The 13,264-nt window shown below is 48.7% G+C and overlaps 1 protein-coding gene across 7 annotated transcripts in view; it reads right to left on the bottom strand.

Annotated features, from left to right (window-relative positions):
• The window catches only part of TCF4 (transcription factor 4), a 192,636-nt gene that overhangs the window by 70,836 nt on the left and 108,536 nt on the right, over positions 1–13,264 (bottom strand). For all 7 annotated transcript variants that reach the window (XM_086769696.1, XM_086769695.1, XM_086769694.1 and 4 more), the window contains 2 exons: positions 4,697–4,826; positions 4,222–4,271 (listed from right to left, as the gene is read on the bottom strand). In XM_086769696.1, the coding sequence (XP_086625822.1) occupies positions 4,222–4,271; positions 4,697–4,826 (180 nt within the window). The remainder of the gene's footprint in view (positions 1–4,221; positions 4,272–4,696; positions 4,827–13,264) is intronic.

Raw genomic sequence — 13,264 nt, 5'->3', positions numbered from 1 at the left:
CGGGACACGGGGACAAACCCGCAGCTCACACCAGCACCTCAGGCTCCGCACCCAGCGGCACCGAGCGTGGCGTCTGCGGTCCTCCCTGGGAGGGGGCTGCACGAGAGGCACGTGGAGGGGGATTTGGGACAGGCCGAAAGCTGCATTTACCGGCACGGGTCGAGAGCCCGAACGCCTCTCTGAACGATGTGGGATTCCAGTTTGGGTCACTGCTCCAGGGTGTGCCATAAATGGGGACCAAACAACCGCCATCATCCACTCTTCCTGCGGAGCCAAGGGAGCGGGAGGCCTTGGTGCGGTCGTGAAAGAAAGAGTGGCCAAGGAGAAGGAAGACTGAAAGTGAATGTATCATGCTGGAACGATTGCACTTTTACAGATAATTGTACCAAAAGAAACAGCACTGGCGATGGAGGAAATGCACGAGCTGAGCTATTTATTACATCCAGTCGTGCTACTGGAAAGCCTGGTCACAAGGAAGAGTAACTGGGGACGCAGAGAGCCTGCAGATGGCCGTTGCTGGGCCCACGCACCCCCCTTCGTCCTCAGAGGCAAAGAGCCTGCCCTGGCCGCGCAGGGGGCTGAAAGGCAGCATCGCGGCTCACGCTCCTCGGAGCTGCTCCCACTTCAGTCCCAGTAAGCCCTCCTTCTGCCGAAGGACGCGATCCTGCTCCACGAAAGCCAAGGAAGCCCTCTACCATGCGGCAGATGACCGGCACCCTAAACTCTCCATGAAGGCAGATCTCCTCTGCGGGTGGGAGAACCACTCCTGCAGCGCCTACCGACCGCGCCAGCCTGGGTACAAACCACGACCGCGGCACAGCTCGGTGAAGGCAGGCGGGTACTCAACAAGGACGACGACTTTTACCAGAAAAATCTAATTTTTCCCAGCATAGTCATGCCCGTCTCTCATATTCAGCTGGCTCTACCCAAAATATCCAAAACTCTCCAGGCTCTCAGTGGAGGCGGAAGGTTCCAGTAGGAAACGGCCCCAGTAAAACCCGTTGTCCCAAAAAGACAATACAGAGTTTGTTACCTTGGCTGATTCCAAGGAGAGAAGTAGGGAGAGTCGGGGGGACCTGGCCCCCCACCCTGATCCCGCTGGGGTGTGCAGACGCGTTCAGGTGACGACACCTGAAATGAGGGTGCTCTCCTGAAACCTCCGAGATGGGAGAAGCTCCCCGCAGGGCGCTGTGGGCAAAGCCCGCCTTGACACGCACCACGGAAGAGCACCCCGGGTCCCTGCGGCGGCTGGGCCGGCACCAGGCCGCTTTGGCCGGGGACGCAGCCACCCCCGCCCCACGCCTTCCTTCAGACCAAGCTTTCGGGGTTCGACACTGGCTCTGGCTCAGCTCCAGGCCCGTCTGCAGTTTGCAACTGGTGTGATGAGCTGCGGCTGAGACCGGCCGCGGGGGTCCCGCGCAGCCCGGCGTGGGCTGCACCGCCCACACGCGGAGCGCACCCCGGAGTCTCACCTCCCCAACGGCAAATTTACTGCAAATCTTCAGCATTTTTTAAACTCTGATTGTTTCCATAGTTTAATTTACTTTGTTTTCCAAACTCCTAGCCGTTTCCTATAATAAAGGCGAGCTGATACAACATATTTATTACCATTTATCATTGAAATTTTTATAAGACTACTTATGAATTAATCAACAATAACTGCTTTCACAAGCGCTGCTGCATTAATCTCCATATCCCCTGCATAAATCACATTGAGAACAAGCTAATATACATATTTTAAGAGAAATACAGCAACATTTCCACCCTGTCAACTAACTCTATTATAATCTAGTTAGTCAATTTATAAATGCATATACTTCATTCGGCAGCATAAATCCCGGCAGCTCCGTGTGACACAATCTGTAATCTAAATATAATCTGACCTTCTGTAAGGTATCTGCTCTGGTTTGCGCCTTTTTTAAGGCAGCATAATTTCAAATAAAACGTGTGATTCGTGATCTACGGAGAGAAGGAGACCCAAGCACCCACCTGTGTGTTCACTTAAGGGAAGGCTGCGTTTCCTTCAGAACCACGCTGTTCTCGTATTCGCACTACTGGACTTGTATTTTAATTTATTTATTCTCAGAAGACAGACTAGGGATGATTAAAATATTCAGGAATACCTTTTTATATTATATTTTCTACTAAATTGCACCGCTCATTAAAATAATTTGAAGTATTTAAAGTGCGCGGTCTACTCTGAGATAATTTGGCTCAAAAATAAAAATACTGGTAAAATAGTTGAGAGTATTGAACTGTAGATGTATTTCTGTTCTGTACAACAACTGTATTCACAAAAAATTAAAGGGAGCACACATTTGAGACTAATCTGCCACAAACATAAATTGCCTTTCATTCTTTCAAAGCAAGAAGCAATCCATAAAAAAAAATAAACCCAAACTTTTGCAGCAGTTCTAAATCCCTGGGTTGTTTTATTTTTTTCCTTGCAAACAATCAAACAAAAGCCCAGCTCCGCTCGGTGGTACCCCTGCTACGTACAGCACCGCCCCGGCGAGGCATACGCCACCTGAAGCTGTCAGAAAAACTACGGAAAGGTGAAGTTTCACCTAAATGAAATCCGCCTCGAACTTCACGCGCAATGGTACTCGTAAAAACCTATGGGGAGGATATTAGCTATTGCTGGAAAGGAGTGCAATAAAATCTCAAACCCAAAAAACACACAGTGAAATACATTTAAAATGCACACGTGGGAACTAAATTTTAATTAAAAAAATAATAGTATTGTTACTTCAGTGGAAACATGCACTTGAGAATGTCCATTTTTCAACAGCTTCCAAAACCAGATTTATGTTTGTCTTTGTTTAACGCGCTAAAGATTACGATAATCCGCGCGATTAAATTAGGATGTTCGTAAGTGTTTTGCTCTTTCAGACTAAAATTTTATTATTTACGAAGTGACCAGTAACGAAAGTACTGTTTAGCAAGTCATTACAGTAACTGAAGCTTTTAAAGTACGCTAGTTCGCAAACTGCAGGTTCATTTGGATTTACGGAAAAAAAACACAAAACCCATCTGAGACGAACATGCCAATTTGTCATACACGCCGCAAGATTGATTGCCACTCAGCTCCTCCTAATAACCGGATTTCGAGGGAAAACAAATGGAGTTATCAGGTGGGAAAGGGAAGCTCTCCCCTCTGGAGGGGTTTGGTTTCTGTTTGCAGACATTTATAGGAAGATGTCTATCAGGTATTTTTAAAGTCACGGTGGAGAAAAAATTAGAAGAAAAAATTAGAATAAAACGCATCTTTTTAGCTGTGCTACTCTTCATGCCGTATTTACTGAAATGCTGCATGATTTCTTTAAAAAGTCCTATTTTATATATCTTTTAATAGATTTAAAAGTAAATGCTCTCAAAAGATGCAGTGCACCTCGGTACAGCTTTTTCAGGAAAAAACCCACAAAGATTTTGCACGGCGATGAGAAAATGACAACTAACAGCATTCCAAGGTCCCTTCCAGCCCTACCGATTCTGTGACTCTACGGTTCTACAATTATTTGGATCATGAAACAAAAGGGCTTCGCGGAACCAAAGCGAAACGCCAACTTCTGCCCGCACGATGCGAAGGCTCCACGCCAAACGCTGAAAAACCTGCCCAGTGGAGCCGGATGGCATCCGTGAGCCTCCTCACAAAGAGGGATCGGGGATTTTCTTTACGATATCGGGGAGAACGCTGGGTAATTACCAGCTCTTCGTTATCGCCGGAGCAACCCACAATGCCTCTGGCAGCAGCTGGCTGCCAGCGGTTGACACCTGGCCCGGCTTCTGCCGCAGGTACCATAGCTCCCAGACCTCGCGTGAAAACGAAGGGGTTTGCCCCGCACCCCGGGGCCGAGACCCACGGCAACGTCTCATAAATCCTCTATCCCCGCATCCCTTCGACCACGCAAATCCATAAATCATCAGCAGCCCGACAAAGAAGCCGATCGGCGCGCGGAAGCGACGCCGGCCCCCGCGCAGGTACCCGCTCTTCGGCGTCCGCCACGGAAAACCCGCACCAGCAGCACGCGCTCGTCCCCAGCGTGCAATTAATCACTTCCAAGTCGGGACAAGCGCTGAAGTTTTTCAGCTCTCCTTACCTCGGCCTCAGCCCGTAGCGCCAAGCGCTCGGCGAGCCCGCCGGCGGGCTCCTTTCTATCTGCCTGCAAGCGAACAAAGCCACCGCGAGCGCAAGCGAGCCAGCAGACGAGCGGTACTTACTGAAGATGGCAAACCTGGAGGAACTTTTCGAACTTTCTTTGTTTGTACTTCTGAAAAAAAAAGACAAAACGGTGTCTTCGTAAGACAGGCTTTTTATTTTTGCACTGAGATTTTTCTACAGACCCGGCTGCTCACTGCCCTGCCCGCCGTCTCACGCCAGGCTCGCAGCAGTTGTGGTAACACCGCCGCTCTTAAGTCCGGCAGTAAAATGCCGGGAAGCTGATCATATTTTGATCTCGAGCGTTACAGCCTTTGTTTTTGCTTTGAAAAAGCCATTTTTTAAGGCTCCTCGCACGCTCGGTGAAGAGGACAGAGAGGAGCAATCAGCTAACGTTGAATAAACCCCACCGAGAGTCCTGGCGGCGTACGCCCTGCTCCTGATTGTACGTACGTCCAAGCATTGCTAAACAAGGCGAAACTCCAATTATTTGTTGAAACGGGATAAAAAAGAAAGGTTGAAGACAGTGTCACTCACCCATAGAGGTGCTGTGGAGAGGCCTCCGCCGCGGGTTATTGCTAGAATACTGGTAGTACTGGGAGCCAGGCTTCGTGGGGGAGAGCGCTCCTGGGTTGCCAATATCCATGTCACCTCCGAGGAGACTTTGCTAAAAGATTAAAAATATATACGTGTGTGCGCGTGCATGTTAAATCCGACTTTCCTCATCATTAGCTCTTTCTCGTTCCTAAAAATAACAGGGTAAAGCAACCTTCACAGGCAACTGAGACATGGAAACGAGGACCTGCCAAAATTTTAAAGGAGACATTACAAGAATTTCCAGCCGAGCATCTTTTCCTTCACTAGGAGACCCATCAAGTAATTCATTTAAACCACTATTATGTACATTTAAAGGAGACTCACTGCCTGCTTATTCAAAGGCAATCCGTGTTTTAAAAACTTTGGGAGCCCGGTTAATATATCTGAAGGCAATTTAGTTGCTGCCCTGCAAACAGGACTGTTAAGCGCACGGATTTTACAATAATAAAACTTTGAAAGAAAACCCCGCTGTTGACAGAGCAGTTGGTTCGGGGTGGATGAAGCAGCCTCATTGTCTATCCCCGCGCAAGGAAAAATTCATAGCGGTGAATTAAATCCACCGGATTTTGCGATATAAAAATCCGCACGGCCGGCTGCACATAGTACGCGATTGCAACGTGAAAATAAAACGATACGTGATTAATATTTTTTTGCGATGCTATTCGGGGAAAAAAAAAAAAAGCACCTCGGAGAACCAAAAACAATTAACGCTATTGTACAGCAGCAGCAGCGGCGGCAGCAAAGGACTTTCAATATATCCATTTTCTGCCTGTACCGTTCACTAACACGACGCGCCCTGGCAAACGCAACGCGTCCTCGGCTGCCAAAGGACCGCGGTTTCCAGGAAAAGAGCGGAAAACGTTCTCTGACCCCCGCCGTAAGAAAAATTATAAATCTTGACGAGAGCACGACAGAAGAACAATTTCCTGAGTAATGTTCTATTTGCTATAAACTGCGCCGAAACTTACCCATAATATCTAAATCCCCTGATTACCCTCTGCATTGAGCGCATTGTTCTTTTAATTATTCTGATACGCAATAAAACAGGTGTAGATACCACCATTTATATTAAGAACAAATTTACCATTTAATAAAGAAATTTCAAAATTAAGTACCAAAAATCTAACTTTATCGTTACTTGTAATCAACTTTTACTGACTGAACTAATTACTGTACTTGATAAAGTACAGAATGTGTTTTCCCTAATCTAAATTCTAATCACCATGTCACTCACAACAGACTTAGTAATGCTTCACTAACACACTATTCACATGCAAAATACTCTAAATAGGCCAATTATGACTCTGCCCCTGTTCCCTGGTTAACCCGCTGAGAACTGAAAAATTTCACAAGGCAGTCACCAACTAAGACAAAGGCTCCTTGTTTTAAATTAAGACAGTCTTTTTGATTCCTAAATAGCTCAACAAAGTGGCATGTCTTCTGCTGAAAGCAGTTGGTCAAATATGACCCGCGAGCTGGAAAATCCGAAATTAAAACATCCTTACTCCCTGACTATACTTCCAAAAACATTTCAGGATAACTTTTGATTCTAGAAAACGATATTCCTCTTTTTCCCAGAGAGAGAACCGCTGACGAGGGATGGAGGAACGGGGCTGGGGCTGGCCGGGGCCACGACCGTTTCGGGGCGCGCGGCCCGGCACCTGCCCTACAGACCTCGCCGCGGCGTCCGCATGGAAAAGCGCCCGGCGGAAGGCGCTTTCGGCCGATACCGGCGCGTTCGGCTAACGCCTGATATACACCTGCACCGCCTACGCTCCCGTCAACAACCACCACCTGCAGCGGCAAAACCGGTCGCAAGCCTCTCGCATAACGGCGGAGAAATAGATGCAAAAACTCTCTGGTTATCGATTCCCCGTCGAGTATCCTCCGAAAAGAAGCGCGATTTTATTGAACGTCTCGGAGCGTTTCAGAGCGAAGCCGCGCTAACCGCAGAAATGCTCTTCAGTCATCTATTTTTCTCACGTATACGTTTTAACATAAAGACAGACCCGCTAAATCTGTGCGTGGTTTATCCATATGTCGGGCGCTCTGAAAGACTTAGAGCCATCAGCTGTAGAAATTCCTACAGCCAGCCTACTAGAGCTCATCTGACTTTAAAAAAAAATTAAATAAATGTAGCTAAGGCAGCGTTTGCAAACTATTTGAGATTAAACAAGATTCACTTTAGGAGCATAAAACACACACATACCCTACGTTGGTTTTAGTTTTTCCTCCAAATGTTTTTCTCTAGAAAAAGATGCAGAGGTTTCGACAGAAAAAAAAATAAAAAAAATCCCAAACTGGGGTTGTTAGAGTGGAAGGAAAGATGTGTGGGAGCTGTGAGGGCTGCAGGCCCTCGTTGGGGGAGCGCTGGGAGCCTTGGCCTTGGCGCTGGGTGCCCTCTCCGCGCGTGCCCACCCCTCCTGACCTGGCAGGAGGGTGCGGGGGGTGCGATGGGTGCGGGACACTGGACACCGCGCATGCGGGGCCTACCCCCAGCCGGGGCCTACCCCCGGCCTCGCTCCGCACTAACGCCGCGGATCTCACCGCCAACAAATTCCATCCAAGTGCTAGCTTATAAACAGCTTTTTTTTTACAACAAAGATTAATTACAAAAAAAATCAAACACTCTACATCTCAAAAATTGTCACCGCAACAGTCACGGACGCGTTTCTTCACTCTCTTAAAGGAAAAACCACAAGTAAATAACCCAAACCAGGGCAGAGCCCCCTCCTTTGTCTGCTGTGGGACAGACACTGGCACAAGGTACAAAAGAGGTGGGTTTGTGCGCTAAGGGGACCTCACCGAGCACTCCGGGGAGGGAAACGAAGAGAAAAATATATATACGTCATGATTGCGAGATGCTTGTAAAGGAACAATGGGCATTTATTACTGTTCAGCCTACATGTCACACCGCTAATGGCCTGCAACAAAGAGAGAGATAAAACGTTTACAAACCACCACGCCATCGATTACGCAGCCTTCGGAGCTCGCCGGTGCGCCAAATTCGATCCCAGAAACGCCATGAATTATTAGGCATCGCAGTTAATATTTACTGCTAAGAAATGATGAGCTTAAAAGGCATTTGTCAAACCCCTCGCCAGTCTCTGGCCGGGGCTTTAAGGGGCACGTCCGTCCCGCATACGGGACGCGGGTTATCGTTGGGCGCAGGACAGAAGGCGGGACGCGAGAGGTGGCAAACCTGGAGCTCGTCCGGCCAAATCCCGCAGGCGCGATCCTGTACGACAGCACATCCCGCGCTCGCAGAGCCACGCGGTCCGCGCTTTGTTTCGTCATAAACAAAGCCAATAATATATCGAATTTGCCAGCTGAGCTAAAAACAATGACAGAATTAAAAAAAAAACCAAACCCCACATCGCGAAATCCATTTTCCCATTGAGCCGTCCAGCTGTATTTTTTTACCAATTGCGACGTTTTTGCTTTTCTCGGCGTTAGACGCAATCCTGTCTTCTCTCTAGCAATTCGTAAAAGAAGTCACCCTGCCTCCGAAATCTGAATAACTAGACAAAGACTAAAAGCTGGGTAGGCAGAAAATACGCACGTACTACCACAAAGTAATATCCATATGGATACGATATTACCCCTCCTGGAAAAAACAAATGTTGTTTCCGTCGCGAAGCTGACGTTTTGCTTTCCAGATGAAAACCATGTGAATTTCCCTTCAATATTTGTCGCAGATCTAATAGGTAGGAAACATTTACAAAAAGATATTTTGTTTTTCTTTTTTTTTTTACAGAAACAGGTGGGATTAGAGCATGACAGAGTGCTGACTTTTCCTAACAGAATGTTAATTCAGATTAAAGGAAAACGGCCTTGAAGCCTGTAATCCGAAAGCCTCTGAAAACACTGAGCAGGGAAAAATACCTTTTTTTTTTTTGCTGACAACCTGGATATATTTTTTTTTTTCGACATCTTCACGCTACACCGTGATCCAGTATCAAACACAACATCAGGGGGATGTTGCAGGGAAGAGAAAAACGGGCTCGGATGAAAACAGATTAAGCTCCTTTTCTGAACGGTTGCCAAGTGTTTGTGGGCCGCGCTCGCGTCCGAGTGTTCCTGCGCGCACAGCTGCGGTCCCGCGCCGCGTCTAGCGACGGCGGGCATACGTGCTCCTCGGAAAAGCATCGCACCCACACGACGGGAGGCAAGCCTCACCGGAGAGGGTGAGGAGCGGGGACGAAGGCTGGGACCGCCGAGGTCCTTGGCGTCTGCAGGTATAGCCATCGAACAGGCCGAACGGGGCCGGGACGGCATCGCGGCCTCGGTCCTCGCAGGGCGAGGACATCCGCCCTCCGGACGGCAACGCGGCCCCGTGCAGCTGGAGGTGGGCGAGGGTGCCCGGGTGCCCGTCTCCCCAAAAGCGCTGCGGCCAGCCCGATCCCGTCTCCGCTCGCACGCTCAGGGTGCTGCCAGGCAGACCCCAGAGCCGGTATGAACACGGGCATGCGTGCGGATTTTATACAACTTTATCAGCTAGCTTGCCCAAAACTCATCATTTTAAAAGCAAGTCCTTTTTTTTTTCAATAAATTTCATGTGTATTATGAAAATTCATGCACTTTATCTTAAAAAAAAAACCCCAAAGAACCCTGCTATTTTTCGTGATGCTGCACCATTTCTTAAATTCAAATTCTCGACAGTTTTAAAGATCAAAGCTTCTTTGCGTGCTTTCTTGGCACTTGGGCCCTCCCGACGCTCCCTGCGCGCCGCGCGTCTCGCCATTGTTCCCTCTGCTCCGGCACCCACGCCTCGGTGGGCCCGGAAAGTAGGTCAGGGCGGCGGTGGGCCCGCGGCCCCCCGCCGGCACCGCGGCCCCGCGCGCCTACGCACGCAGCCCTGCACCCACCCGTCCAGGGGCTTCCACGCAATTTAAATTTTTTTTTTTTCTAGAAAAAAGAGCAGAAAGGAAGGCGCAGAGTGACCTTCCTCAGCGTACCCAACGCGGCGACGCGCGGTGCCAGACGTAACGCCGGGTCACAGCGAGCAGGCTCCTGCGTGCTCGCTACCCACTGACCTTCTCCTGCTCTTCTCCTCCTGCTCTTCAGCCATCGCCATGTGACTTTTCAGCATCTATTCCGTGGCAAATTTGCAAACAAAGCAACCGGAATTTGTTGAAATCGCATCTAATTTATGCTGAAGCAGATGAATAGGAGGCAATTTTTTTCCAGGGTTTTGTTTTGTTTTTGTTTTTTTTAATACGACAAATTTCTAACTGCAACTGGCCTGTTTTCCTCTCCTTTGGTGAAATCACAGGATACAGGATTCTATCTCATCGTCCAGATTTCAGCTGCTCTGACGTGCTCTATCCTCAGTTCATGAATTTTCACTGAACTCCAGTTAACTAAGTCATGCCGCGTACGCATCTGAATAATTTCTTGGTTATTTCCTTCTGTGATTTCAATCCTCCGTTTTTAATCAAATTATGAAACTAAATTTCCACTTATCATGTGACTATCAGGGCATCTGTTCATAACGCGCCCGATTCCTACAAATACTCCTTTCTTTGGCTTTTGGAAATTTGGCAAATCTGCATGTCGCTGCCGGCCAGTCTTTCTCTCTAATGCCAAGTGTAAATTGCAGCCCATTGATGGCAAACACAGAGAAACCATTTCCCCGGGTTTCGCCGAGCGTGTTTTCAAGCTGAGGTACTGTTTTCCTTTTTTACTTAACCAACCATAATTCTTAAAAGTATTTGCAGAAAAATTTTGGCTTTTAGAGAGCAAAGGAACTACTTTTTTTTTCCATTTCATTTTTCGCAGCGATTTTTTTTTTTTCAAGGACCCCCACGTGTATGAAGTGAGAGAAATTTTAATGTGGTTTTTTTATTTTCTCTATCTGATGGCAAATAACCTTTTGTTTCATTTCTTAGGGCAGCACCTTCAGATAGCTGCGCAGGGTGTTCAGCAGTTTTCTTTTGACTTTGACCTTTTCCATTAAAAAACGCTCGCAGGTACTATCAAATAATTTTTCGTGTTCAACCAACCCTTGTGCATTAATGTCATCAGTGTTGGTTCGCTAGGATTTTAGATTTTTTTTTTCACCATCTCTTCCTCTGCATAATTTAAAGCTGCTCTTTGAGTTCAAATCTTTCTGGAGTAATTTTTCCCAGTTGTGCTTTTTGAGCTCTGAACGTAACACCAGCGCGACGACAGCAACTTTCCCAGTTCACGTACTGGTTTCAGCAGTGTTTCACGGACACAGGGTGCTCTTACACAGGGCTGAGGTTCAACCGCCTCCGGCCAGCGAGGATTCCAGATTTGTTCCTGTGCTCATTTTCCTCATCTATTTCAGGTGAGCAGGAGAAAAAAAAAAATAATTTGTGACTTCTCACCTAATTTTTGCCACATTTACTCCTGGCATTTGCTTGCCTCTTCCCATCCCTTCGTTCACTGCTAGGCATGACGACTGGGATTATTATGCTGCCGCTTGATTATCACTAAAGGTTAGTTACTTGTTTGCGTTAACGATCCCCACCTTTCACATTTACAGTGAGCGGCTTCACCATCAACTGCACGGTCTTTGCTGCTTTCCTAAAGTATAACGAGAATATTTTGTTTCCTAGTGTGTAGGAAAAACGGATGAAAAGTGCCTCGGCTGAACAAGGCACGGATTTCCAAGGGAGGAAAGCGCTTTCTCCCCCACTAAGGGGTTTTCTAAACTACAGCCTGTGCCCCATTTCTGATTTTCTGCTGTACGGTTCACGCACGAACCCTTGGCGCTGGAGATGCCTCCTTCACTACAGTTCCGATGAAAACCTCAGCGCTTTGGCTGCCGCAAATCTGGAGTTACGGGTGTGGAACTTGCACGTAGGGATGGATGCACACGCACACGTAATGCTCGTATACATACATCCCGCTGAGGCACAAGCGCAAAAAGGGGAAAGTCCTGGTGGTGACTGGGGAATGGGGATGAGGTGGGGAACGTGCCATCGCCTTCACCCTCTAAGTGCCTCGAAAACCAGTAAAAACTACCCAAGCTGCTGGGTTCTCGCTGCCCAGAAGGGCTGGCATTTGGAGAGGGTGGCGGGCAAGATGAGATCGCGCAATCGAAGGGACTTCAGTCAGAGCCCAGTGCTTTACGGTTAGTAAGCTCTCCTGTGCCGCTAGCTGCGCCCGCAAAGAGCTGGGTTTGGGTTTTAGCTGTTCCTGCACCGTCCTGCTATCGCGGACAGCCACGGCGCAGCGCAGTCCCAGCTCCACGCGGCTCCCAGCGAGGATTATCCCTGCGTCCGGGCTGCGGCCGAGCTCCAGCCACGCCCGGGGCCGGCTGCGGCCCCGGGGCCGTCCGGATTAAACACCGGCGCGGGCACCTACAGCCGCCCTCTGCAAGGGGAAATAATCCGAGATTGCTGTGGGCCCCACGGTTTGTAACAGCGCCACGTCCAAATGGAACAACACGGAGCGGGGAGGTGAACCTCAGGGCCCTCTCCCGTTCCTGAGAAAATTCACCCCAGAATGATCTGCAGTCAGTCGAGCGCGGTGAAAATCCAGTGCCCAGACCCTGACAGCGCTCCCATTTCTTCGCGCACCGTAATTCCGGGCGATAACATTGAAAAAGACTTCGCAATCAAGAAAACGAAGCACGCTTACAGCAACTGCAGTTATTCTGCTTGCCCAAAACCATGGAGCCGCTTTGGCTTACTGGGAACATTCTCCGAAGCCCACTGGTAGAGAGCTTTTCCAGGATGGAAGATTTGGTACAGAATCCAACAGCTAGCCCAAGATAAATCCTCTGAAATCACCGGGGGCCTCCCGGGCGTGTCCGAGGGAAGAATTTGGCCCACGGACAGCGGCTGGATTTTCGGGGATTGCTGAAGATAGCGAAGCATTGTCTGCGGTATTTTAGCGAGTGCCGCGTCGTCAGAGAGTTCAGCCGATCTACGGCATCCTTCGGATTTATCACAAAATCCCTCCACGCGTATTCCACCTATTCCAAGCCGATTACGTACGGTAAGATGCTTCAGGTATGAAAAAACGCAGAGTATCGGAATAGTGAGGTACGGTAAAGAAAGGGCACCATAAAAGCTATCACTTACTACAGGGTTGGATAATAATCAGATAACGCCGGTAAGCGTCGGTGTATATATATCACAACTGCTCATTAAATTACGAAACACGCGTCCCGGTATCCCCGTTTTTCACAGCACCTCCCAGTTACACAAATATCCGTATTTCTGTGCGGCGCTGAAGTTCAGAACATCGAGGAGCGCCCACTTTTCCAAACATCTCCAGTCCTCTACCATCTGGTCGGTATCAGCGCTGCGGTCACCGCCGGCGGGGGAGACGGCGAGGACTAACGGCACGCGGAGACGAACGCTGCGCAGAGAACGGCGGTTTCGCACCGGTTTTCCCGGAGAAAAAACGCTGCAGGCTTTTTGGCAAGAGCCGCTTGGTTGGGCTCTGCTTTTTTTCAGTTCAAGTAAGCACTTCAAGATGATTCAGTAAGGATGTCCTACCACTACCTGCTTCAAAATGTTCCTCTCTGGC

The sequence above is a fragment of the Chlamydotis macqueenii genome, chromosome W (assembly GCF_036417535.1).
Source record: "Chlamydotis macqueenii isolate bChlMac1 chromosome W, bChlMac1.mat, whole genome shotgun sequence".
Classification (NCBI taxonomy): Eukaryota; Metazoa; Chordata; class Aves; order Otidiformes; family Otididae; genus Chlamydotis; species Chlamydotis macqueenii.
The sequence above is the reverse complement of the archived record's forward strand: the minus strand, read 5'-3'. Positions and strand labels throughout refer to the sequence as shown.